This window comes from Prionailurus bengalensis, chromosome D2 (genome assembly GCF_016509475.1).
Source record: "Prionailurus bengalensis isolate Pbe53 chromosome D2, Fcat_Pben_1.1_paternal_pri, whole genome shotgun sequence".
In the NCBI taxonomy this organism is placed as follows: domain Eukaryota; kingdom Metazoa; phylum Chordata; class Mammalia; order Carnivora; family Felidae; genus Prionailurus; species Prionailurus bengalensis.
This window is the reverse complement of record NC_057351.1, coordinates 55808701-55836403: the sequence shown is the minus strand read 5'-3', so window position 1 is coordinate 55836403 and position 27703 is coordinate 55808701. Positions and strand designations below refer to the sequence as shown.

Below are 27703 nucleotides of genomic sequence, written 5' to 3'. Positions count from 1 at the left end.
TATTCCCAGGGTGCCTGCACCTGGGCAGTGGGACTGGGGCCTGGGCTCTTGCACATCCTGGAAGATTCCAGCTTGATGGTGTTTCTGCTTCTCTCCCCAGCCAAAGAGCAGTATTTCATTCCAGGTAGGAGAGTCCGGGGGACCTAGGGGGTTGGGGCGGTGGCAGCTGGTGGGCAGGGGCAGCAGGCTGAGGGGGCTAGGGAGACCCTGCCCTGGGGCCCTCAGCCTCCCGCCCCTGCCCTCTCACCGTAGGCACGGAGGATTACCAGCTGAACAGCGAGTGCAACAGTGACGTGGTCTGTCCCCACAAGTGCCGCTGTGAGGCCAGCCTGGTGGAGTGCTCCAGCCTGAAGCTCACCAAGATCCCTGAGCGCATCCCCCAGTCCACGGCCGAGCTGTGAGGGCCCCCAGCCCCTGCACATCCTCACCGGTCCCCAGTCCTCCTAGCCCTCCTCGATCCACACAGGGCTTTCCCCCGGTCCGGCTCTGTTTGGGACCACTGGAGACTCCAGCATGGCAGCGGCTGGCTTTAGCAGGAAGCACCTCCCCACCCCTGAAGCCCCTCTGCTTCTGACTCACCGCCTCCAGACCCTTCCAACAATCTCTGGCGTGCAGGGAAGGTCGTCAGCCTGAGCCGGGGTGGCTTTTCTCAACCAGGCTTTTGCCTTCTTCTGGGAGATATGATTCCATTAGATCAAGTTGGATCTTAGGCCATACTCTATTTTTTTTTCTTTAAAAACATAAATTTGTGCACATGCCTATGTGCACGAATAGCTACACATATCTGTCCTTCATGTATGTAAGTTTTCATGGCATTTTTAGTGTTAAAAGTACCCCACTCACCACCCCTCCCAGCACCATCATCCACCCTTCCTTTGATAAGCAATCAGTTTGCCTTGCCAGATAAATTCTTCTGGGAGCCCCTTTGTTTGAGTCCCAACTATTCTCAATTTGGAAGATACTCTAATGTCTGTCATTTATGAATGTGTAAGTTCTCTTCATTGCCTCTTACAGACGATTAAACAACAATGAGATTTCCATCCTGGAAGCCACTGGGATATTTAAAAAACTCACTCATCTGAAGAAGATGTAAGTTACCCATTGGCGGGGAGGTTGTGGCCAGGACTCTAGCTGGGGAGGGAGAAGGAAAATATTGTGTGTGGGGGGAGTTTCATGGGGGCAGAGCTCCCCTGCAGGGGGCGGGTGCAGGAAGGTGGGGGAGGGTCCGCAACGCCAAAATCTTTCTGCCGCCCTCCGTCCAGCAATCTGAGCAACAACAAGGTGTCCGAAATCGAAGATGGGGCCTTCGAGGGTGCGGGCTCTGTGAGCGAGCTGCACCTGACCGCCAACCAGCTGGAGTCCATCCGGAGCGGCATGTTCCGAGGCCTGGATGGCTTGAGGACGCTGTGAGTGTGCGGGCCAGGGAGCAGGGCCAGGCTGCAACGGGCAAAAGCAAGCTAGCGTGTCGGTGTCTGCATCAGGAGAGAGGATGGGAGGCACCCCTCCCGACCCCGGCTGGCGGGAGGAGAGGGGCAGCTGAGGGTGTATGAGGTCTACAGCCAGGGTCTGCAGGGGGCAAATAATCAGATGTTGGTAACCGTGGTGAGGCCTGCTTTCTTGTTCCCTGGGGTGTGGGGTCGATGCTTGGTGAAGGGGCGGGTGGGGGTGGGCCCTTTTGGAGGTTCCCCCTCACTGCCCTCTCATCAGGCTGCAAGAGCACCGCACGTGCGTTTAGTTCAGGAGTGGCAGGAGGGCTGGGTGGCCCCAAGGCGGGGACATTGCTGAGGTGACTCAGCCAGTGCGGAAGGGGAAGGAGGGATGGCCCATTATCTCTGGGATTCTGGGATCCCACGAACCAGAGCCCAGCCAGAGCTAACCAGACTTTGGGACTCAGTAGATCCTGGGGTCACCCGCACCCCCCTCCACAAGTGCTCTAGAGCCCCCCCCTCCACGCGGGTGGCACTAGCTCTTCACGTGACCACATAGACCTTTCAAGGGCGCAATAGACCGTGCCGTCCAGTTGGACTTCCTACAGTGGCAGAAATGTCCCACGTCTACACTGTCTAGTCAGTAGCCACATGTGGCTGTTGACATGGGGCTAGCGCTGTTGAGGCACAACATTTTGAATTTCATTTCATTTTAATTCTTTTGAATCTGAACAGCCAAGGGCCACCAAGGGGGGAGTGGGGGAGCATAGCTCTAGACGACGCCCTGCTGGGTTTAAATCCCAGACCGGCTGTAGGGCTATCCATCCGTTTTCAGGGCACACGTCATGGAATTTGTGTAAAGGAAATGAATATATGAGGGGTTCCCTGTGGGTTTGGGGTTTGTTGTTGTTGTTGGTTGGTTGGTTTGGTTTACAGAAAGGGGATGCCCTTTGTGCTGTGTTTTGCCACCGGCTTCTTTCACACGTGGATCTAGTTCGACTGTTTTCCCAGGCTGTTCCCATGGGGCTGCCTCATTCTTCTCTATACTTGCCGGGTAGTCCTTGAATGAGGGTGTCGTGGGCTAGTCAGCCAGTCACGTGGGTTCTTTCTGAGGAAGGTGTGGATGGGGCTGGAGGAGAGGGGAAGGGCTGGTCTGGGGCAGAGCCGGTAAGAGCCCATGAGTGACAGCGCAGGCACAGGAAGAGAAGTGCCATAACCCCTCCAGCCCACACAAACGCTGTTAATTGTCCATATCAACTACTTTCCAGTCTTCTGTATCCACACATGTTCTTGCACATATGCACACACACACACACCCCCATACACCTGGGTGCTTCCATGTAGGTATTTCTGAACGGAGTCCTAGAATCCATTTTATTTAGTAACCTGCTTTGTCTTAAACACAACGTGAGCGCATTTACATACCATTAAAATTTTTTTTACAGCATCATTTTGAAGGACTGTCTACTACATAACTACTGGAAATTCCGGCTATTTTATTTATTTTTTAATGTTTATTTTTTTGAGACAGAGAGAGAGAGAGACCGTGTACGTGTTTGCACGCGTGCACATGAGCGGGGGAAGGGCAGAGAGAGAGGGAGAGAGAGAATCCCAAGTAGGTTCCACTGCCCTCAGCGCAGAGCCTGATGCGGGGCTCGAACCCACAAACCGTAAGATCATGATCTGTGCTGAAATCAAGAGTCGGATGTTTAACTGAGCTGCCCAGGCACCCCAGAAATTCAAGCTATTTTCATTTGTTATTATGAGTAATGTGATTAATATCTTTATCATGAAATTCTGTGTGCATCCAGGATTATTCCCTATTGATAAATTCCTAAAAGAAGCCTTGCAGGATGAAAGCATGAGGCCCGTTTAGGGCCTTTGCTGCCTGCCTCTCACTTCCAGGAAGGCCCCAAACCATTCTCCTGCCAGCCCAAGTGTGAAAATGCCCATTCACCCATACCGACCCTCTATTACTATATTTACTATACTATATTATATACTATACTATTACTATATTTATCTATTTATATATTACTATATTACTATATTTATCTATTTATATATTACTATATTTTAGTTATTTTGCAATTTGTCAGGCAAAGATTCAATATTGCTTACATGTACTTGATTACTAGTAAGTTTAAACATTTTTTTTTTTTATCGGTGTTCATAAACCATTGTAATTTCTTAGTGAATTGCCTATTCTGTGTCCAGCTTGGTTTTGTTTTTAGTTGGGGAGGGGAATGGAGCCAGGTTTTGGAGGGTGAACACAGACTTAAGCAGATAAAAATGAGGGAAGGGGTCATTCTAGAAGGACACCACAGCCAGGGAAGGGCATGGAGAGGCAGGCCCCTACGCATGCCCGCAGGACAGAGGAGTCAAGGGTATGTCACTCTCCAGGAAGGCGGCCGGTGCTGGTCTGGGGTTGGCTCCCGCGGGTCACGGTAAAGAGTGTAAACATTATTCCGTGGGCAGTTTGGGAGCCACTGGGGCTTCGGCCTGGAGAGGAACACGACTGGATCTAGGTTTTGGGCCAGTGTCCCCGGCGTTGGTGCGGAGCGTGGCCTGGGGGCGGGGGAGGCCCTGGGCACCCAGGGAGTGCAGGCGGAGGTCAGGCCGTGTGGGCGCTGTGCAGGCAGGGTGGCTGGGAGAGCATCCTGAGGGGGAGCGTGGGGAGGGGAGGGCCCCGGGAGGAGAATCTGTGGGAGGCCCCCGTGGGCAAGGCGCAGGCAGGTGGGTGGCTGCGGGCACAGCACGGGCTCCCCCCTCTCGCCCCCCAGGATGCTGCGGAACAACCGCATCAGCTGCATCCACAACGACAGCTTCACGGGCCTGCGCAACGTCCGCCTGCTCTCGCTCTACGACAACCAGATCGCCACCATCTCCCCTGGGGCCTTCGACACCCTGCAGGCCCTCTCCACGCTGTAAGTCTGGCTCCGGCATCTGAGCCCCGGCGCCCGTCCGCCCGCCCTCCCAAGGGCGGCTACTTGAAAGGACTCACTGGGGGTGTCGGGCCCTGGTGGTCTGTGGGGTCCCACCACGTCAGAATGCCACGTCTTGGTAACTGCCGATCGTCTGGGAAAGAGCGCGGGTGGCCGCCTGGCCAGCCTGTGGTGGGGCGACAGGGCATTGCAGGGAAACCCAGCCCGGAGGGTGTGTTGCTGGTCACACGGCTGCCTCTTCCAGAAACCTTCTGGCCAACCCTTTCAACTGCAACTGTCAGCTGGCCTGGCTGGGGGACTGGCTGCGGAGGAGGAAGATTGTGACAGGGAACCCGCGGTGCCAGAACCCAGACTTCCTGCGGCAGATCCCCCTGCAGGACGTGGCCTTCCCTGACTTCAGGTGTGAGGAAGGTAAGTCGTGGGGCCCTGAGCGGGAGGGGAGAGGCAGGCGGGCCAGCCCTGAAGAGTTTCCGGGGGGGAGGGGTGGCCTGGGGTGGGGCGGGGAGCAGGGAGACCCAGTCTTAGTCCTGCGCCTACCGCTGCCTGGGGGTGTTTTCCCATGATTTTAAGAGCAATAGTTATTGTTTAAAAAGTTATTGTTTAAAAAATGGAAAGAATAGGTAAAAGGAGGAGATAAACGTTACCTATTATTCTATCCCTCAGAGAAAATCACAGTTAACATTTCAGTGTATTTTTAAAAATGTTTCTTTATTTATTTTGAGAGTGAGAGCACGTAGGGGAGAAGCAGAGAGAGGAGGAGAGAGAATCTCATGCAGGCTCCACACTGATAGCTCAGAGCCTGACGAGGGCTCGAACTCCCAACTGAGAGATTGTGACCTGAGGCACAATCAAGAGTGGGATGCTTAACCCACTGAGCCACCCAGGCGCCCCTACATCTTAGTACTTTTTTTAATGTAAATGTGCCTGATCCACTGATCTGCCTCCTGGCGGTTCCTCAGTGCCCCAGACTTGTGGGCTCAGCCTGTCCATGATGTGCCGTGGGACCTTCCCGGGCCCCCATCCTCCACGTGGGAAACCTGGTCACCTCTCACCCTGATGTCCTGTTTCCTCTGGATTCCCCTTCTCTTTCCTGAGGCCCTCCCTTCTAGCCCTGCCCGTGCAGAGTGTAGTAGCCCCATCCCGTGACTTTCCGACAGAGCTCCACGCAGGCAAGGCAGCTGCCGGAAGGCAGATTTGTACCCAGGGTAACAGAGCAAGGTTGCAGCTCAGCCCGGCGGTCCCTGATCTTGAGCCTGGTCGCCGGGAGTTTCCTGTGGGGAGTTCCAGCCCCCACCCCTCCCGCCCCCGCTTGGCCTCCTCCGCCCTGCTCTCAGCCTGCTTCCAGGGGGCAGTTCAGCTCTCAGACTGGCCCATCGAGGCCGCGCAAGGAGCTTCAACTTTCACACCAAAAGAGAAGGTCAGGGTATTTCTCTAAACAAAGTCAATGGGTTTCCTAGAGCAATTTTACTTGCTATTTTAAAAAATTCCATACGACACACGTATATATTTGTATATCATTTTGTATAGTAATAACTTCCTAGTCTTTTTTTTAAAAAATGTTTTTTTTTTTAATTTAATTTTATCTTCAATTCCAATATTGTTAACATACAGTATTATTTTAGCTTCAGGCGTACAATATAGTGATTCAACAATTCCATCCATCACCCGGGCTTATCACGACAAGTGAAAGCCCATTACCTATTTTATCCATCCCCCACCCAAAAATTCTGTTCCTTTTTCTTTTTTCTTAAAGTTTATTTATTTATTTTGAGAGAGAGAGAGAGAGAGAGAGTGGGAAGGAGGGGTCAGAGAGAGAAGGAGAGAGAGAGAATCCCAAGCAGACTCCACACTGTTAGCACAGAGCCTGACACAGGGCTCAGTCTCACGAACGCTGAGATCATGACCTGAGCCGAGAGCAAGAGTCAGACGCTTAACCCACCGAGTGACCCAGGCGCCCCAAATTCTGTTTCTTTTTAAACCCGACTATATATTTTGGGCCTTTCCTTCTGCCGTTAATTATCTTTTGAAAACATTATTTTCTTTTCAAGAAACAATTTCTTTTTACTTTTCTTATCACAAAGTGAAGCATTACCATTTGCTTAAAAAAACAACACACAATCCAGAAGAGTAAAAAGATCACCAGTGTTGGCCTGTTCCAACTTCCCGGTCCTGGAATGACTCCCGGTCAGTGTTCCGCTGGGTGACCTTCCAGAGCTCTGCTGTCATGTCCGTGCATCCTGGCAGGCGACTCTGTGCTCGTGCGAGGCTCCCCCCCCCTCAGAGGGGCTCCCTGGAGGGGAAGGGACAGGAGCGCTTTTGAGATGTTGCTGCAGTAGACTGAAGTGGTGGAGAGCAGCCGGCTTAGATTCCAGGCCCGTGCCCCTCTTCCAGGCTGGGGGACCTTGGGCCCCTTACTTAACCACTCTGCCCTTAGTCTTCTCATCTCTGCGATGAGCTGATAGCACATCCACCGGAGAGATGTTTTGAGGATTCAGGGAGTTCACGACGCCTGCACACAGCTGCCCTCCGTAACTGATAGTCTCTGTCACCTGCTTCCTAGTGCCCTCAGCGGCTCCTACCGTGGTGTCCTTATTGTTCCGCCTGCACCCAGTCAGAAGGGAGGAATATTTACTGGGTAGATGAGTGAATAAATGAAGGAGGTGTGATAGAAGGTGCTCAGAGTCTGTGTCGGCCAGATGGGGGTACAGACGCTGCGTTGTCTCTGACCAGCCTTCCGAGCCGAACAAGTTATGTAACCTCTCCGGCTCTCAGTAAAGTATAACAGCATTCATGGGTTCATTTAGCTGATCTGTTTTGAGGACTCCTGTGTGCCAGCCCCTGCTCTAGGTGCTGGGCTCCTTCTGTGAGCAAAAAAGCAGAGACCAGTCTCTGTCCCCGTGGTGCTGGCATCCTTTCTGCATCGTTAAAGAGATCCTGTTCGACATATTGTCTGGCACTTAGTAGGTGCTCAAGAAATGGTATGGTTGCCGTCCTCCTGCTGTGCTGAGGTCCACCTTGGACCTGAGGCAGAAGAAATTGACCCAAGACCCATCTTAACCTTGAAATGGTCCAAGGGGCTTCTTCGTTCCTAGTGAGGAAGGTGTGCAGCCAAGAGGGGACTTACCAGTGCCTGGGGTAGTGTCAGAGAGGGGCTTCTGTTCTGAGATACCCAGAGCACGGCCCCAGGTATAAGAGGCCCTAAGAAGGCCTGTCCCCTCACTGACGTGGCTTCGCGCCTTCCTCCCCAGGCCAGGAGGAGGGGGGCTGCCTGCCCCGCCCCCAGTGCCCCCAGGAATGTGCCTGCCTGGACACGGTGGTCCGATGCAGCAACAAGCACCTCCAGGTCCTGCCGAAAGGCATCCCCAAGAATGTCACGGAACTGTGAGTAGCCCCAGGCCTGACGGTGGGGGGGGGACAAGGTCACCAAGAACAGCTGGTTAGGGCTTGGAGCGAGGGCGTCGCGGGAGACACTGGTTCCAGGAAGCCTTTGAGCTTCTGTCGGACCCCCCTCTGCAGTCACCTGATGGCATGAGTCTCCCACGGCGAGCGCTTGCTCGCTTTAAGCCGAGGCCTGCTTTTAAAATAAGAAGTAACCTTATGTTGGCCGCTTCACCGCAGCTTGTGAGCATCCCCTCCGTCATGAAAACTCTCACACAAGTTTGTTTTCGCTGGCCACGCATGACGCTACCACGCGAATCTACTATGATCTATGTAACAAATCCCCCTTTGTTGGAGAGTTGTTGCCAATGTTTCGCTATTAAAAAAAGTCCCCGAGGTGAACATCCCTTCAGTGAGGCTGCTCGTCAAAGAGCGCTGCATTGCTAGGGCACTTGCTGCCTTTTGCATCATGGCCTTCCAGAAAAGCCATCGTCCTCGCGCCCCAGCTGGCCGGGTGTGGAAATGGCCTTCGTGGCCACCCCCGCTGTCCATACTGGGCATCATGCGCTAAAACCTGTGCTGATTTGGATGTGGTATCTGAGCCTACGTGGGGGCATGGATGTCAGTGTGAGTGACAGAGGAGAGCTGGGCTTCTTCCACTGACACCCCCAAATAAGAGGCTGTGGTCCGTCCCCGACTCGTCCTGTCCCCTGGGATTGGTCCCTCCAGGCCTCCGTAGTTGGGCTTTTCCTTCCCTGTGGGGAGCGTGTGAGCTTTTCATTTGTGTTTCTTTTCTTTTTTTTAATTTTCTTTTTTTAACGTTTATTTATTTTTGAGACAGAGAGAGACAGAGCATGAACGGGGGAGGGGCAGAGAGACAGGGAGACACAGAATCAGAAACAGGCTCCAGGCTCCGAGCCATCAGCCCAGAGCCCGACGCGGGGCTCGAACTCCCGGACCGCGAGATCGTGACCCGGGCTGAAGTCGGACGCTTAACCGACTGAGCCACCCAGGCGCCCCCATTTGTGTTTCTTTCATTACTGGCGAGGCAGGCTGTTTCTTTACAGGCACACCAACCACTGCAGTCCTTGTCCGGTGTCCCTCGCCCAGTTTTCTATCATCGTGTTAGTGTCCTGCTTCCTCCTTGGTGCCTCCTGGCCACCCTGAGCATAATGTGATAGGTGGAACGGCCTGGCTTCTTTGACTAAGGATGCTGAAGTTCAGAGGCTGGGAAAATCACTTGACTTCTCTAGGCCTCCGTTTTCCCAGCTCTTAAGTGGGGCCACTAGGGTGTGTTGAGAAGAGCCATTGAGAGGATCACGTGAGATGGGTGGGAAGTCACTTTGTATGACCCAGAGTGATGGGTCAGGATGAGTAAAGCCGTGATTTTGCTGCTCTCTGGATCTTTGGGGGTGGCGGCGAGCCATCCTGAGGGCTGCAGTCGGTGGGGGTCCTGGACAGGGAGCCCAACGGGGGTTTCAGCTCCTGGCCCTTGGATCCCTGCTCAGCGAGGATGTCTGGGGGGATAGGGGACCTTCACAGCATCTTGAATCCCAAGCTCCACCTTGTAGACATGGGGCACCTTAGGGAATGTTACAAGGACCTTTGGTGAGCTTGGCATTGAGGACAACAACTTGGGCAGCAGTGTGTATAGTGGGTCCCAGAAGGGAGGCCAAGGTGGAGGAACAGACGGAGGCAGCTGAGGAGTCCAGGCGTGGGTGACAGTGTGCATTCAGGGGAGATGTGAGAGCGGAACACAGCACATGAGCAGAGACCAGTGGCAGGAGAGTCAGCAGCTGTGGGGTGCTGTTGAGTGAGTAGGAGAGTCACCTTGAGGGTCCTGAGCCTGGGTGGTTAGGATCATGGTGTGATGCTGAGGGGGTCAGGGGAACCAGTTTGGGTGTGAAAGCCCTGAGGTCAGGTTTGGGCAGGTTTGGGTCTGGGGCTCCCACGGGATCAGCCAGCAGGTGGAGGGAGGGCCTTGCTAGCTGGTGAGGGGCCTGGCAGGTGGACCTGAGGGGACTAGTGGCAGATCCGACCCGTCTGGCCAAGAAAACTGCAGGGCAGAGAGGGGAGAGAGAGGAGCCCAGCATTGAGCCCTGGGTAGCGCCCGCCAACAGGGAGGAGGCTGAGAGGGCGAGGCAGGGGCAGAAAGGAAGCCAAGGGAGGCTTTGTGTATCAGAGCTTTTACCGAGTTCTTTGGGTGGCATCTACCCAAATGCCTAAGAAACTGCATCTTTTCTCCTCCAGTTAGTAATTCTGGGCCAATTGTGTGGTCTGCATGTAGGAGAGGAGAGGAACTAGAAGGCCCTGGCTGCAGGGGAGGCTCCCCTAGCACCGCACTAACTGTTGTGTTCTGTCCTGTAGTTACTTGGATGGGAACCAGTTCACCCTGGTTCCGGGACAGCTGTCTACCTTCAAGTACCTGCAGCTTGTGTGAGTATTCGGGCCTCTCGAGGATCCCAAGCCTGCCTTAGAGGATGGCGGGCGCGGGGCGGGGGGGGGGGGGGGGGGGGGGCGCACTGGTATCTGACCCTCTGGCTCCAGCTTTTCTGGAATTCCCTACCACTCAGCTTCCAGGTCATCTGGTTTTTATTTTGCCCCTTCCCTCCCTGAATGTCAGTGCGTAGAACTGTGTTGCCACCTAGTGGCCATGCTTGGGAATGGCATGGTTCCTGGCTCCCTTGAGTTGGACCCTGTCCACTTCTCCCTAGCCTGTCACCCCAAGTCTCCATGTGGGCTGAGAATTATTGTTAATGAGGGTCATCCTGGTAAAGGAAGGGGGCCAGAGCAGAAGTAGAGGCTGATGGAAAACGCAGTCCATCCTTGGCCCCTAAACCAAACATGAAATACGACAGCTACAAATATACATCAGTGACTAAGTTTTTCTTCAGGCTAACATCTCTTTTTCTGTTATTTACACCTTTGAGCCTTTCCACTCCATGAAAATATATGAACTAAGCCTCAGAATAAACTTCATTTCTTCTCATCTCTCCAACCTAATTAACACCTCTCTCCAATTGTCTTGGTGTGCTTATTGGCTAGATTCTCCCCAAAAGAAGTCCAGAGAACATTCCATGTTAGTTTGGCTTGGAGCAGTACTACTACTCAAAGTGTGGTCTATAGACCAATGGTCACTAGAGAACTGTTTGTAATGGGTCCACAATTAGATAAGAAACTTGCACCAGAATGTAAATCAGTGTCTTGCTTCCATCACTGAGAAGTGTCACTATGAAAAAAGCGTTCGCTAAACTAAGTTGTGTGTTTAGCGTCATAGGTGACTGCACTTTGGCACAAGGTCCTTGTTGTGGGACATTCAGTTCAGGGACTGGCTACTTTGAGTAGCACAGAATCTTGAAGCTCCAGTGGATCTGTCTTTACCTAAAGACCTAGCAGATGTGTTTTGACTGTTCCAATGGTGTGAGGGGTGGGAGGAAGGCAGTGATTTGGTGGCTGGTGACAGAGTAGCAAAGACATAGACGGCTTTTCTCTGGTCTAATTTGAGGCAGCTACACTGGTGGCTTGGATACCTTTGGGAGGAAAGGAGGGAGAGAGGGCCGATATGGGGCCAGTCCTTGCCAATCAGAAGCAGGGACCACGCGGTGTGCCGAGAGCTCAGAGAAGAACTACAGTGTGGCCTGAGAACAATAGACCGGTCTTAAACGAGTTAGAGGAACATTTACTAAGAGGAAATGAAGTCAGGGCACGTGTGGGGGCCAGGGCAGAGGCAGAACTCGCCAGTAGGCAGAGGGAACAGGGGCAAGAGAATTTCAGGAAGTGTAGCAAATCTATGCCAGGCACGTGGGAGGCAGTGAGGGAGAGGTGGGCCGGAGCCGGGAGCACCTAGCAGGTGGCTGGGATAATTTTTTAGGCAAATGAGAGCCACTGTGGGATTTGGCAGAGAAGTGACCTAGTCAGATTTGTGTCTTAGAAAGATTGAGGTGGTGCCCGCCCGTGTGGAAGATGGATAGAAAGGGGGCAAATTTAGGGGAGAGATGAGATACAAGTCTGAGACAGAAGCCAGGAAAAGACATGGCTTGAGTAAGCAGAAATGAAAGAGGAGGCTGAGAGAGAGGAGCTAGGGGGCGGGGCCAGTTAGGGCAGTGTTTCTGGGTCCTTGGGGCTGTGGACTAGGTGGGTAGGGGGTAGGAAAAGTGCAAGATGTGGACTGGAGCTGGACTGTCTCTGGAGGGGAGTTCAGAGGCGAGGGCACTGTTGCACGTGGTGGGGAGTGAAGCCAGGAGCTTCCCGAGGCTCCCAGAGTGGACTAAAGGAAGAGGGTCAAGAAGGTAGGGTTGTCTGGGAAAGAAGCTTTACCAAGAGATGGAGGAGGCACGGCCAGGGAGGTGGGGTGGTGGTGGTGTGGGAAGACAGGTGTCTGAGGATGGATGGGGTTTGAAAGGAGGTTTGAGAAGAGGGGTATCAGTTGTGACGGGGGGGGGGGGGGTACTTGATCACCCTGCTTCATTTGAAAAAAGGTGGTTATTGTCCCCTTGGTAGGACGGTAGGAGAGCCACGGAAGGAGCCTGTGTGAAGTACTAGCTAGAGAGAAAGCACAGAGCCCACTAGATCTGGTAGTTCCTTGGTGGGAGCATTTCCACGGTGGAAGGGGGCATGAGCCAGTCTGTCCTTGTGGGGGGCAGGGGTGGGGTGGGGAAAGGCAATGGAAACATGTAGCCCTGAGGACGCAGTGGGAGTTTAGGGAGCAGAGCAGAGGGCAGTAACTATTTGTGAACCAAGTGCCCCTCTCTACCACCACCCCAAGCCCCTGCAGCCACCTGGCTGGGGCGGGAGGCGGGGGGGGGGGGGGGGGAATGGCGGGGTGGGGGGGCATGGACAGAGTGGGGGAGCGGAGGAGCCTGTAGCAGAGAGCCAGGATTGGGTTCTTCTTTCTTCTAAGCAGTGATGCTTTTGTCTTTTCCAGGGACTTGAGTAACAACAAGATCAGTTCCTTGAGCAACTCCTCCTTCACCAACATGAGCCAGCTGACCACTCTGTGAGTCCCAGTGGTGGGGAGGTGGAGAGAGGGCACGCGCGCTGCGTCACCGAGACTTTCTCCAAGCCCCACTGGTCACTCTTCATCTACCAGGGAGTGTGCCTGGCCTTGCCAGCCAAAAAGAAAAAAAAAAACAAAACCAAATTTTTTTTTTATTGTGAAATATAGCATACATACAGAAAAATGCAAAAAAATATAAAATACAATTTAACAAATAACCATAAAGCTAGCACATGTGTAAATACCTCAGGCACAAAATGGAACACAGCACGCCCAAAAGTCCTTCCCCCAGCCCCTTCTTGATCATTCGTTCCCCCCTCCCCACCGTCTCCAGGAAGTCCCTCCCCTGACTTTTATGGTGATCATGTCTTTGATTTTCTTTATAGCACTGCCATCTACATATGCACTTCTACACAAAGCAGTTTTATTTTTATGTAAATTGAATCATACAGGATGTATTTTTTTTTTTTGTACCTGGCTTATTTTATGTAGCATTATGTTTGCGAGGTCCACTCACGTGAAGCCGCGGTCTGGTCATTTTTACTGCTGTGTAGTATTCCTTTGTGGGAATATGCCATACCTTCCTTACCCGTCTCACTACGGATGGATAGTGGGGTTGTTTCCAGTTCGAACTATTGTGAACGGTGCTTCCGAACACTTTTGTGCCCATATTCTGAGTTGTTTCAATGATCGCTTTAATTACATGCCAAGCAATCAGTTGGAAAGAATAACAAGCAGCCCGTATACTGGCCTGCAGCTTACGGGGGTATCTCACTCCCCTTCTCCACACCTCATTTTACAGACAATGTGCCAAGAACCTAAGAACTTTCCCTTGGGCTCCACCGTGGTCCAACATTAGAGCCAGTACCCCCAAAAAAGGATGGGGTCGTGACCCAGCCAGACCCCCAGGAGCAGAAGGTGGGCCCGAGGCCATGAAATTCTGGTTCTAGGTTACCCACCTGCACTTACTTGCTCCAGAGTCTTCTCATCAACTGGTTCCCATTTCGAAGTCTTTGTGAGACTGGATGTGAAGCTGCCGTCAGCCAGGGAGATCCTGCCTACCGGGGGCCGTCTGGCAATGTCTGAAGCATTTTCGGGGGTCAAAGCTAGAGCAGGGGCAGGCAAAGCCCCCAACACCTTGTGGGCAGAGGCCAGGATTTTACCCCTACACACCGTAAAATGCCCAGGGCAGCCCCCCAACAAAGAATTGTTGGTAGTGCCGGGCTGAGAAGTCCTGGTCTCAGTGGTTCCGGCAGCTGCCGGGGAAAACAGAACCCATTCCTGTGACAGGAGCACACGCCTGCTCTCATTATTATTTGAAAATAGCCCTAGTGAGGTACAGTCAGCATAAAAGAAACTGTACATGCTTACGGCAAATAAGGATACATCCTGACTTACGTTCACGTCCTTGGAACCATCACCACAACGAACACAGAGACCCCTTCCGTCACCCCCAGAAGCCTCCTCGCACCCTCTGCCCGGCCCCTCCCAGCACCCCCATCCCAGGGCCGCCACCATTCGGCTCTGTGGGTGAGTCCGCATCGCATAGGGTTTTGCATGTTTGGGATCGTGCAACGATACTCCTTTTTGTTCGGCATCTTTCAACCCACACAGTTACTCCGAAATTCCCCCATGTCACCGCACGTATGGGTAGTTCCTTCCTTCTTGTCAGCGACTAGTGATGTCCCACTGTATGGCTGCACCGGAGTGTCCCTGTCCCTCTGCTGACGGACATCTGGAGCTATCACGAGTATCACCTCCCTTGTTGTCAACCTGCCCATCTGCCCTTGGTGGATTCATTTATTTGGAAGCATTTGGGGAGAGTGGGTTAGCCTGTGGACTCTGGAAACTGAGAAGCTGAATTAAAAACCCAGCTTACTGACTTAATTACGCCACCCTGGCGAAGTTCTTTCACCTTGCAGGGCCTCAGTTTCCCCATCTTTACGACGGGGGTAGTCATGGTGCCCTCGTCACCACCACAGCTTCCCAATGTTAGATTACTAGCTGGGCCTGGACCTCACCGGTCCACTCTGGAAGTGAGGCAGGTCCTGGTCCGGTGTCCACTTCACGGGGACCCTGCCTCTGGCCCTTGCTGGAGTGGCCTCCACGAGGAAGTGCACCCAGTCTCCTTACTGAGGCCTCCCTGGGAGCCGGGCACCGCGCTGAGGGCTTCACCTGGGCCATCTCCCCTTACCCACAGAAAAAACCCTATCAAGTTGTCATTGTTTTTGTCCCTGCTCTGCCGCTGAGGGAGCTGAGAGGCATAAAAGGGTTAGGGGACAGGCCCGGGTCACAGGGCTGACTAGGCCAGGAGCTCAGCCCACACCCTCTTCCACGCTCAGGCCTCCCACATTTTGCTGCTGAGCCAGCCTGCAAGGGCCTGGTCAGCAACATGGTGCCCCCCACCCCTGTCCTGCTCCCTCCCTCACCCTCCCTCTCATCCCACAGGATTCTCAGCTACAACGCCCTCCAGTGCATCCCTCCGCTGGCCTTCCAGGGGCTGCGCTCCCTGCGCCTGCTGTAAGTCTCCCCGTTCTTCATTCTTAATTCCTCTAAAGAGACCCACCCCACGGAGGACCTGCAGCCCACCTGGTGGGTAGAAATGTCTCCATGTCTGTGGCCCCAGCAGAGCCAACGGTGTCCAAAGCTGGGAGGCCTGTCCATTTCCATTCAAGCCCCTCATGGAGGCTGAAGAGTGAACGGAAAACTCTGAGAAATGGGGGTTGCTGTCTGCCCCACTTTGTGTTTTGGGGGAGCAATGGGAGGTGGGGGCATCCAAGATAAGGTAGCCTCTTGTTTGCATGTGAGTTTCCGGTTCCAGTGGAGATTGTTGGCAGGAGATTTGTGAACCTTTCCTAAGAATTCCCACTGGGAGTTTTTGCCCTGTGATCAAAGTCCTCTGTCACGGCTGTTATGAAGGCCTCTCAAGTATCTGCATGAATCCTCCGGCAGCCCTGCCTGGGGCACGGTGCATTCTTTATCCCCAGTCTACGGCTTGCCATAGTAACTTTTTTTTTTACCAAGAAGGACCTTCCCCCACTACCTCCCCCCCACCCAGACTTGCTGGCGGAGTGAGGGAGGGCACAGGGTCAGGGCCTTGCGTTCCATTTGTCATGTAAACGGAAATGGTGCTTTGAGTTATTTGTGATGGCAAAAACAAGTCCCTGAGAAGGGCGCTCCCTCTCCCTTGCCTGGTGGGTGGCCGGTGGCCGGCAGGGTGGGGTCTCTGAGGGGGGCACCGGCTCCCTCTAGCATTGACCTTGACCGAGACCCAAGGATAAGCATGACACACTCCATCAGTTCTCCTGTCTCTGTCCCTGGGCGAGGCACTGACAGCCTCTTCTCTCCTCAGATCCCTGCATGGCAATGACATCTCCACCCTCCAAGAGGGCATCTTCACAGACGTGACCTCCCTGTCTCACCTGTAAGTAACCCCCGCCCAATTCTCGAGGCCTCTTTGGATTTAAAAAGAACTTGTATTCCAAGAAACATGCCCCCCCCTCCATCTTCTGTAACTGTCAAAGTTTGTGGCTTTTGCCCTGAAACAAGTTTAGCTTGTGAACTTCAGATACTCCCCATCTCAGTTTCTTACACATTCGGTGTTTCGTCAACACAGCAATGGAATCTGAGAACGGTTCTTCATACGCAGTAATAAAAGTGACGATGGCCATTTATTGACCGCCTCAGCTAATTTAGTCCTCACAGCGATCCTACAGCATAGGCACAATTATTCCTATCCTACACACGGGGAAACGGGCCCAGAAAGTGTGAGAAGCTTGCCCAACGTTGCATAGGTGGTGGGGGCTGGGGTCTTCTGTCTCGAAAGCCCATGCTCTTAAGCAAGACACGACACTTGGGCCTCTCCCTTCACGGGGTGGGGGATAAGCTCTGGAAATTTACTGCCCCCAAGGAGTGGTATAATGAGATGTAGAATTGCTTCCAAAACCATGTAGCTGGCAGTACTATGTGGATTTTTAAAAAGCAGTATGATTAAAAAAAAAAATTAAAAAAAAAAAAAAAAAGGGGCGCCTGGGTGGCTCAGTCGGTTGAGCGTCCGACTTCAGCCAGGTCACGATCTCGCGGTCTGTGAGTTCGAGCCCCGCATCGGGCTCTGGGCTGATGGCTCAGAGCCTGGAGCCTGCTTCCGATTCTGTGTCTCCCTCTCTCTCTGCCCCTCCCCCATTCATGCTCTGTCTCTCTCTGTCTCAAAAATAAATAAACATTAAAAAAAAAAATTAAAAAAAAAAAAAGCAGTATGCCCAGTTCCTCGCAAGGGTAAATGTGGAATTACCCTGTGACCCGGCAATTCTACTTCTAAGTGTGTACCCCAAATAATTGAAAGCAGATTCTCAAAACAGATACGTGGGGCTCCTGGGTGGCTCGGTCGGTTAAGTGTCTGACTCTTGATTTCGGCTCAGGTCATGATGTCACAGTCATGAGACTGAGCCCATGTCTCTCTCCCTCTCCTGCTACCCCTCCCTCATCAATGCTCTAAACAAACAAACAAATAAATCTGAAAACAGATACTTGTACGACCCACGTTCATAGCGGCGTTATTCACGCAATAGGCAAAAATCAGAAAGGACTCAAGTGTCCATTGATGGATGAGTGGATAATGTGATATAGACATACAATGGGATCTTTTTTTTTAATTTTAAAGTTTATTTTGGAAGAGAGAGAACGAGCAGGATAAGGGCAGGAAGAGAGGGGGACAGAGGATCGGAAGCAGGCTCTGTGCTGACAGCAGGGAGCCTGATGCGGGGCTCAAATTCATGAACCGTGAGATCATGACCTGAGCTGGAGTCAGACACTTAACAAACTGAGCCACCCGGGCGCCCCCATACAATGGTATCTTATTCAGCCTTAAAAAGAACTGAAACTCTGTCACCTGCGACAAACATGGATGAACCTTGCAAACATGCCAAGTGAAATAACCCAGACGTTACAGGACAAACATCGTATGATTCCACCGATACGAGGCCTAGGAAAGTCAAATCAAAGCTACAGAAAGGAGAATGGTGGCTGACAGGTGCTGGGAGCGGGGGTAAATGGGGGATTTTTATTCAGTGGGTACAGAGTTTCTGTTTGGGGTGATGAAGAGTTTTAGAGCCAGATCGTGGTGATGGTTGCACAACATTGTGAGTGTTCATCGATGCTACTGAACTGCACACTTTTGCCATTTGGAGAAGATGGGGAAAGACTTTCTAGGAGGAGGGAACAGCATGGGCAGAGGCGAGAAGGCAAGAAAGTAAATGACATATTCAGGGATGCTGTGTTGTCCAGCATAGGACATACAGGGCTTCGTTCGTTGGGCAAGGAGTGTGGGGTCGGAAGAGACGAATCTGGAAAGGAACATTGAATTCCATTGTGAAGGGCCTTTTGTGTCACGCTAAAGAGTTGGGACTTTATTTTACAGATAGAAGGGAATTGTGGAAGAATTAAGTCGCAGAAAACTCCTGGAAAGCTGTGGTGACATGTGGAGGCTGGCTGCATGGGATGAGGCAGGAAGGAGCCTGGCTGGAGATGGTGGGTCAAGACAAAGGCCAGGCCGGGGCTGTGTGGATCACTGCTCTCGGTGACTCCTGGTCAACAGGGCCGTGTTTCCATCTGCGTTTGGTAGTTAGTGGTGGTGAGCTCAGATTTTGCAGATGTTTGGAACTCTGAGGACCTACATTAGAGACGCTTCTCTCCAGAGGGCATTTGTGCTTGTCTTCACGGGCACCAGGGTCTGCCCTGCTCTGGGCCCACGCAGCGCCTTTCCTCACCGCCCCCCCACCTCGCTATGACAAGGGCCTGCTTTAGCTGCCCACGTCCCCAACACCACTTGCCAGGCAAGGCCTCTTCAAGCATCTGGTCCACCTTTCTTGCCTTTGGATTCCCCCTTCAAGTATCTCCTGTACTTGGGACTTAAGTGTGCAGCTGACTACCCTTCCTTCTTCCTGATGAAAACTGAACAATATCCAAGTCCATTCCGATTTTGACTCTAGCTCAAAATCTAGAGGCCTCGTTTTTCAAGGGGGAGGTGGGAACAAACAGCATGTTTTCTACAAACAAAAAAACAGAGCTGCCAAACAACTGTTGAACCAGACGCATCTATAAATTCAGACTTTCTTTAGGAGAACAGTAACATCAAGCCAAAAAGCCAGATCCAATCTGGAAGAAATAAAGCAGGAGGTAGAGATCCGTTAAGCAGCAATTGTAGAACAGGGTGTCGGCATTGCAGATTAGATGTGTTTGTTCACTGCATCCAAGCCCCTCTCTCTACAGGGCAGCATCTGCGTGAAAGAAAGCTTCCAGTGAAGCAGCGTCACGAATAAGGTCTGCCCTTGATACCCAGGGTCTCAAATGGAACTAGGCAGCAGCCTGGGACTCGTGCGTGTGCTTGTGTTCAGGTGTGGGTGCACGCGCGGTACTGAGGACACGTGTACGTGTGCACACACGTGTCCACCATCTGCCCCGCACGGGAGAGCCGTAGCTGTTCCATAAGGATTTCTCGAGCACTTGCAAGGAGTCAGGGAGTGGTACCAGGACAGCGTAGGCTCACCGCATTCCGCTTGGCTTCACAAGGGCCGTGTGCAATCTGAAGCGGGGGGAGGCACCCACGGCTCTGTAACAAGTCAGGGGTTGCCCAAGAGTTAGCATCCGGAGTCCCTGGCTCCTGGAGTGCCCTCTGTTCCTCCTGTGACTCTTGCCCGGGCCTCTCCTCTTCACTAGCAGTATGTGGGAGGCGGGGTGAGCAGGTGCAGTGGAGGCTGAGGTCCACCACATTCAGTCTCCTTGAACTTCAGGAATCAGGACGTGTGGCGTTAGGTTCCTTGTTCTGCCATCGACTTGCAGTGGGATCCCAGACAATTCATTCTTCTCTTTGGGCCTCTTTCTTTCCTGTACCAAGGTTATTTCTAAGGTCCACTGTGGTCCATATGCCATAGTGATTGTAAGCATCCACACTGCCCTGGGTTCGCTCTGCTGTGGTTTACTTTTATATTTACTTTGCAGTTAGCTCAATTTTCATCCATTTGTCCATCCATCCATCCATCCATCCATCCGTCTCTTCATCAACAAATATTCACTGTGTGCCAGATCCTGTGCCAAGGTTCTCCAACATCTTTCGTCATTTCTATAATCTGGCATTTTGTTGCGTCTGATTTACTGCGTGCTGGGAAGCTAGATCCCGAATTCACTAAGAATGCTGTGGAAAAAGTAAATATGGTGGGGCACCCAGGTGGCTCAGACAGTTAAGTGTCCAACTCTTGATTTCAGCTCTGATCATGATCTCACAGTTCATGTGATTGAGCCCCCTGTCAGGCTCTGCACTGACAGCTCAGAACCTGCTTGGGATTCTTTCTGTCTCTCTCTCTCTCTCTCTCTCAGCCCCTCCCCTGTTTGAGTACCTAAGTGTGCCCTCTTTCTCTCAACATAATATAAATAACTTTAAAAAGTAAATATGGAATGATTAAGTAGATCATACTATGCCCACAGGACAGAATAGCAAGTAGTTAATTGTAATTACAGCATCGCAATTTACTATTTGATGAAACCACAGGATAAAGAAGACTGTATACTCTGATTTCACTGAGGTACACGTGTGAACACAAGAACTGGAAGGAAATCCACAAAAATTAAACTGGTTACATTTCTGGATGATGGGGGAACTCTTTTCTTTTTGCATTTCCTTTGCTTTCACGGTGCGCTTTGTGCATTCTGCATGGTCCTGGCAGGTGTTCGTTCGCAAACGGGTGTCAGGCACAGCGGGGGTCGTGGTTCCTGCTCCCGGGGAGCCTCAGTGCAGCGGGAGACAGTGATGCACACAAATAGATTGCCCGCGAGGAGGGTGGGCGGAGGGGGTATAGCTCAGGTGAGGGAGACGTGGAAGTTTCAGTATGTGCTAAACTCTACCGTTGGCCGCTCTGTGAAACAGCACAGGAAAAGCTATTTTGGTCCCCGTTCCGTTAATGGAAGCCCAGCGGGGCCTTGGCAGGAAGACACCAAGTATCTTCTGTTTCAACTATTTCCAAGATACACCAAAGATCAACAACACAGGATTATTTCTACTTTTGCCCGGGTGTCAGCCTGAACCCACAGTCCTTTTGGATCGACGAGCGGCCTGGCTGCGGTCCCCACCGCGGCCCTCACTCAGCCGGGCCTGTGACTTGCCACTCCACACCGAGCTCGCAGTCACACCCGGTGGGAAAAGTGGCCCCCAGGTGAAACCACTGAAGTGGTCTCAAAACCCCAGCCTCTGGGCGAACCAAAGTGTGAAAGGTTGAATTCGGGTGTGGCTCCCAGTCTGCTCTCCATAGAAACAAGGAAAATGTGTTGGCCCCACCGGAATTTACTTTTGAAGAGCTTTATATCGACTTTGGTGCTTTCTGTTATTCTTTATTTCTGCTTTTATGTGAAGAATCGGAAAGGGACACTTGGATTTGAGGCGCACTGTTCCTGCCATTTATTGAGGGGCTGCTCTCTGGGGACTGGAACTGTGGCAATCCTGGCCTGTCAAGGCATCCACGGTCACAGTGGCCTCGGCCGCGAAATGAGCTACAGGACTTGAAAAAAGTCATTCGTAGTACACTTGAAATTCGTGGCCCATTACCAGACCACACCCCTGTGGTGCATTACAAAACATATTTTACAATAAATTCTACATTTGCCTCTTGAATAACATAATCGCATTACCTTGCACTTTTTACGTGAAAAACATTACTCTGGTTCATGTAACCATTTTAGAGCACAATTTTTGGTATTCCTGTGCTTTTTAAAAAAGACTTTGTTGTTGTTGCCGTTAACACACTGCAGTGTCAGAAAATCAAGGCACCCCAGCTTCCTGTACCTCTGAGCGGCCCCGGCCCCGTTCAGTGGCAAAGGGAAGGCATCTCGGCTGTCCTGTGAGCCGGGCTGGATGTTGTCAGCAAATCAGGACAGAAAAAATTAAACACACGTCGAGGTTGAACTGGCCTTCTTTTCCACGCTGCGTTATTCCCTTGGTGCCCATTTTAGGTTATTGGTGCTTGTCTTTCTGCCCTCCTCCAGGCTGCAGGCTCTTTAGCGCGTCGTAAAGTGAGCCCCGGAGATGTGAGGCGGGCTGCCCAAGGTCACCGGGCTGCGAGCAGCTGCGCCGGCCCCAGTCCAGGTCTCGCTCAGCCGCTTTGTAAGACTGCGCGGTCGTCAGCGGCGCTATTTTGGGGAACTCCTGCTCAGGGTTGCTGCTGCTTTCATCAGACCGAACCACTTCGGGGGGGTCCACGTCCTCTCTGCTGCCCAGAAACAGGTGGAAGAGGGCAGCGCGTCTATTTGGTGCTTAATAAATGAGCCCAGTCTCGCTAACGTCACACGGCCTTATATTTTCAAAATAACGTTGATATAAACGAACCTCCGGCCCAGGCTCTGATTTTTCTATTTGCCAGGCCGAGGAACTCTACCCCCTACCCTCCCCTGCCCTGTCTCTGACCCATCTCTAAATCTCCCGCTGTGAGTCAGTGAGATGCTGCAGTTGTCCGCTGGTTGGTAAACCCTACAGAGTTGGCTGTGTGGTGTCGGTGTCGGGCGGGGATGGGAGGGAGCAGGCATGGCCTTATGCCGCAGGCGGGTGTGAACCGATGCCACCTCGTTTTGGAGGGCCTGTGAACACCCAGTATGCATATCCTCCGTGATCTAGAAGTAGAAGCCTGCTTCTGGGCACCTGTTCTAGAGCAATGCTCACACCTCCCAAAGAAGCATGGACAAGAGTATTCGCTGCCTTTGGAAACAACCAGGATGCCTGGCAACAGGGACATTGCTCAGTAAGCTAGATGTCCATTACTTTGGGATGCCAGGAAGCCCTTGGACAAAATGAGGTGGATCCATTTATGCTGATCTGGAAGGATCTCCAAGACATGTCGCTTGGTGACAAAAAGCTGCCTGGGGACGATGTGCAGTAGGTGGATATAATTTGTGAAGAATCTTCTACGTTGCTATGGGAGAGGAGCGGGAAGCCACACGCCTGAGTGCGGTGACCATGTGGCCGTATGGCCATGGGTCCTTCTGACGTGGTAGAGGCACCGGGTGCAGCTTTTCTTTGTGACGTGGGTATAGTGTAGTTCATTTCAGGCTGTTACAAACAAAGCTGTGATCAGTCCCACCGCACACACACCTTTATACACCTGTAGAGGTGTATCTGTGAGATAAACTTCCAGGAACAGAATTGCTAGGTCCAAAGGCAACTGCATGGGTGATTTGATAGATATCACGAGGTTCCCTCTGTCAGAGTTACACCATTTTGCTCTCCCGTCAGTAACAGGAACATGCCTTTCTGAAAAAAATGAAGGTGACATTCACATAAGATCAAATGAACCATTTTGGTGTGTAAAATTCATGGCATTTAGTATGTTTACCACGTCGTGTGAGGTGGAGACTTCTCTGCGCAGTTTGTCAAAGTAGTTTAGACTGAGAATGCGTTCGTGTGCTCCTTGCTTAGTTAAAAATGAAAAGAAGAACAACAGTATGGGCTTCAGAGTCAGATCCAGACCCTGGATCCAGAGCCTGCCCTTCATTCGTTGTGTGACCCCAGGGAAATGACTTATCCCCCATGAGGCTCAGTTCCCCCTGTTTGAGGTGGAGGAGAGAGCTTACCCCGTGGGGCTCGTGAGGATGTCGGATGCTTGGCTGTGGGAAAGCAGCTGGTTCATCCCAGCGGTAACTGGTGACTCCTTCCCCTCCGTGCTCTCTGGAGACGACACACTGATGGCCTCTGGCCCCAACGGCGCCAGTTCAAGTCTCACCTCCCCGCTTTGTGCCTCAGCCTTTCTGAGACTGGTGCAATGTGCGCAGTGGGGAGAGTGGGGTGTGGGAGGACTCGGAAGCCAACACGTAGGAAGTGCTTAGAGCAGCACTGGCTACACAGGAAAGGCTCATGTAAGGGGGCTGTTGGGATTTTTGCCAGCCCCTGGCTGAGTGCGCCCGGTGGGTGAAGGAGCCCATTATAGATGCCTGCTTCTCTCTGCTCTCTGACTCAGGGCCATTGGTGCCAACCCTCTGTACTGTGACTGCCACCTCCGCTGGCTGTCTGGCTGGGTGAAGACGGGCTATAAGGAACCGGGCATTGCCCGCTGTGCTGGGCCCCCGGACATGGAGGGCAAGCTGCTCCTCACCACGCCTGCCAAGAAGTTTGAATGCCAAGGTGAGGCCAGGAGCACGAGAATGGGGTGGTGGGTACAGGGTTGCATCCCGCCCACCTGCTGCTGGGAGCCCATGAGACCTGCCTAATCCTGGAAGGGCATTCCAGGAGCTCCTGTGTCCCTGTGGTGACCCGCTGGATGGGGGGTGGTCAGGTGGCAGGAACGAGGCACCTGCTGCTTGTTAGTATGGCCGCCTTCTAGTCCTGACGTACAACGAACAAAAAAAAGCCAGGCAGAAAATCTCAGGCTGTAAGGGCCTTAATCCCTCCCTGGGGTTATGTAAGGAAAATAAAAATAGCGGCGTTTCTGGAAGCTCCAAGCCTCTCAGCAGCGGGAGTGCTCGGGCCTCTCTCTGGTAGGAATTGTGCGTGGCAATTAGCTTAAACCCCGAGCCGCTGGACCCAGCTGCCGCTCGCCTGACATTTGCAGAAATACAGGGACTTGAGTGTGATTGGAGACTCGCTCACGCTTTGCTCTGAAGCTGCCTCACTCAGGGCATCTGTAAATACTCATTCGGAGGTTGATTGACTGATTGACTGACGGCCCGGGAGCCCAGCTGAGCCAAGGGAGGCGGCTGAGGGCTGCCCCAAGCCCAGCTTTGTGTGCTGGGGGCCGCCTGGGGGGCGCAGCCCCTGCCCTCTGCAAGCTCACAGACCTCCATCAAAAATGAAACTGACATGGGGCACCTGGGTGGCTCAGTCGGTTAAACATCCGACTGCGCTCAGGTCATGGTCTCACGGTTCGTGAGTTCGAGCCCCTCGGGCTCTGTGCTGACATCTCAGAACCTGGAGCCTACTTCGGATCTGTGTCTCCCCCTCTCTCTTGCGCTTGGTCTCTCTCCATCTCTTAAAAAATGAATAAATGTTTAAAAAAATTTTTTTAAAAATGAAACTGACAGCCATAGGTTAATGGCCACCTTCCGTGAAGGATGCTGTCACAGGGGTAACGGTTCAGAGGAACCTGATCTGTGGCTTGCCTGTTGGGAGCGAAACATTTGCTCAATATTTATTTAATGGGGTGGGGTTGACACTGGTAAGTTTTTTTGTTTTTTTTTTAATTGAAATATAACATGCGTAATAGCGAGATACACAGATCATAAGTGAATGGCTCGCTGAATTTTCACAGACTGAACGAACATACCAGGGATCAAAACACAGAACCCCATCAGTGCCCGGGAAACCTGCTCATGCTTCCTTCCAGTTATCACTGAAAAGTGTTTGTTTCTCTTAGTGCTCATACCTCTTCAGCAGAACCAGTATTTCTCCTTTTCTAGAAGGAGTCCTAAGCGGAAACCTGAGTTAACCAGCTAGTTCTATTTATTCTTGTGAGGGCCTAATGCCCCTCACAGGTGGTGCCGCAAGCAGCCTGGCTGCTGGCTCCTCGTCCACCTCCAAGTTCAGGGAAGAGGACCAGTGGGTCCTGGAGGGGCTGGGGAAGGCCTTGCCTGTGGTGACAGGAGAGGGTTCTTTCCTGTTCAGCCTTGGAGAGAAACATCTCAAAGACAAATGGGCTCTTTGCTCCCAAGCATGGCCTCTCACGGAGCTGTGTCCCCTCCTTGCCAAGGCGGCTGCCCTCAGTCTTCTGCTCACCGTGACCATGCTGGGGAGTGAGAGCTGGCTTCAGTAATAGTGATTGTGATGCCCTCACGCGGACGGCTTTGCCCTGACGCCGTGTGGGGGCTCCTTGGGCGTCCAACGCCTGCCTGTTAAGCACTTTTCAGATTAGCTTATTTAGCCAATATGGCCCCCGAGGCAGGTGCTGTTATTAACCACACTTTACAAAGGAGGGTCTGGAGGCGGGGAAGGTGGGCTTAGAAAGGGGGCGTGAACCAGACGCGGAGGAAATAAAGGGAGGGCTGAAATCTCCTTGGGGAGAGAGCTTCCAGCACTGTCTCTGAGGCTGTCCGGCCCTGCCCTCCCCTGATACCTACCCCCTGCCTCAGGTCCCCCCGCGCTGGCTGTCCAGGCCAAGTGTGATCCCTGCTTGTCCAGCCCGTGCCAGAACCAGGGCACTTGCCATAATGATGCCCTTGAGACGTACAGGTGTGTCTGCTCCAGCGGCTATAAGGTGAGTGGAAGCTGGGGCTGGGGAGGAGGAGGGCTGTTCGTTCAAAATCAGGTGGGGCTGTGCTGTCTTGTTCGCCACTTTGCCCACAGTGCCCAGGGCAGCTGCTTGAGGGAATGTTTAGTCAATGACCCAGCATGTGAATGAATGAATGAATGAGCGAACGAATGATTGAACAGGTAACTCTCGGGACAGGGAGGCCTGCTGCTGAGCGGGCTGGCTGTCTCTGTCAGCTCACACCAATCCCTGGGTCCCTCTGAGGTCCTCCTCACTGTCCCCCCCCCCCACCTGCCCAGGGCCGTGACTGCGAGGTGTCCCTGGACAGCTGTTCCAGCAGCCCCTGTGGAAACGGCGGGACCTGCCACCCGCGGCAGGGCGAGGATGCTGGGTTCACGTGAGTTGCCTGGAGAGGCTGGAACCTGGTGGGTGGGATGGCCCGGGCCTCCCTATGTTGGAGGAGGAGGTGGGGGTGTGCTAGAGACCCCTCCATGCCTACCCATCACAGGTCCCTGCTGCCCAGAGAGATGCGGGCCTGCCAGGCTCACAGCAGCAGGTAGGGCAGGGGCTCGGAGCTACACTGCCCGCCCCTGCTCCAGGCCCCTCCCTGTTCATGCCAGGTGCCAGAGGGCCTTCTGATGGCACTGGGAGTCCATGGCCAAGGCCATGTGCAGTGCTAAGGGGCAGTTTAGGGGTGTTTTAAACCTCTAAAATCTCCACTAACCCCAAGGCCTCCAATTGGAAGTCAACCACCTGCTTGCTGTGCTGGGGCTGCCTGACGGCAGGCCCCCAGCCAGCTCCTTGGTATCAAGCAACCCAACCCCCACCCCCAGAGGTGGGAGCAAGTCCTAGTCTCCTCCTGATAGTCCCACCTCCTGCTAGCAAGTACGGGGCCTCCCACTATGGTCTCCTGGGTCATACAGGTCACACCTGGGCAGCCCATTTCCCCCCACCTTGGACTCCTGAAGGGCCAGGCCTCCTGACTCTTCTCTGAGCTCACCACGCAAGCCCCCACCCACTCTGCTTTCCTCCAGGACACCTCCACGAGCCCCCCACCTTCCCAGAGCCCTCCTGGACCCAGAGCTTTTCAGAGGAACACACAGTATTTAGTTACTGAAAATAAACTGCCGGCCAAACAAATTTCCTCTTCAGAAAACGATGAGTCTACTTAGCAGGAATGGCCAAACCTGTCTCTGCAGACCTAAATCACCAGATGTGAAAAATAAAACACTAAACAGCCTCTCCCAGGTCGTCACCTTGGAAACGGCGTCCGTACAATAGGCTCTGCCCAACCCCCTCCTCATTGATAGACTCCAGGGGCGGGGTTCTCCAGAGTGGGGAGCTAGGGGAGCCCCCTCAGACGCTCCCCGCTAGGTGGGGGTGGGAGCCCTACAGATGACAGTAGGCCCCGAAACAGTGCGCTTCAAACCTTTTTGCTCACGTGCCCCCACGAAACTTAATTCCATCCCCTCTCACACGCTCTTAGACTGGCGGCTGGAATTTTTCGTGGTAGGTTGAACTTTGCATTGCAAGGGAGGTTAATTTCCAGGATATTGTAAATATTAACATTGAAAGACCTCACTTTTTACTTCACTCTCATCACTTGCCAGTGGAATCTGAATAGCGCCGCAATTTGATACACTTAAAGATTACACCCACAAGCTCCTGTTTTAACTGCTTAAACGTCTTCCCTCTCTTTCTCCTCCAACTAGTATTTCCATTTTACTCCCCAACCCCGCCTCC

The 27703-nt window shown here is 52.8% G+C and overlaps 1 protein-coding gene across 1 annotated transcript in view; it reads left to right on the top strand.

Annotated features, from left to right (window-relative positions):
• SLIT1 (slit guidance ligand 1) overlaps positions 1-27703 on the top strand; it is a 175999-nt gene that overhangs the window by 134376 nt on the left and 13920 nt on the right. The window contains exons 15-28 of the mRNA XM_043597129.1: positions 101-124; positions 253-397; positions 1015-1089; positions 1263-1406; positions 4211-4354; positions 4617-4783; positions 7621-7753; positions 10118-10186; positions 12675-12746; positions 15195-15266; positions 16099-16170; positions 23738-23901; positions 25842-25966; positions 26260-26357. Of these exons, the coding sequence (XP_043453064.1) occupies positions 101-124; positions 253-397; positions 1015-1089; positions 1263-1406; positions 4211-4354; positions 4617-4783; positions 7621-7753; positions 10118-10186; positions 12675-12746; positions 15195-15266; positions 16099-16170; positions 23738-23901; positions 25842-25966; positions 26260-26357 (1504 nt within the window). The remainder of the gene's footprint in view (positions 1-100; positions 125-252; positions 398-1014; positions 1090-1262; positions 1407-4210; positions 4355-4616; positions 4784-7620; positions 7754-10117; positions 10187-12674; positions 12747-15194; positions 15267-16098; positions 16171-23737; positions 23902-25841; positions 25967-26259; positions 26358-27703) is intronic.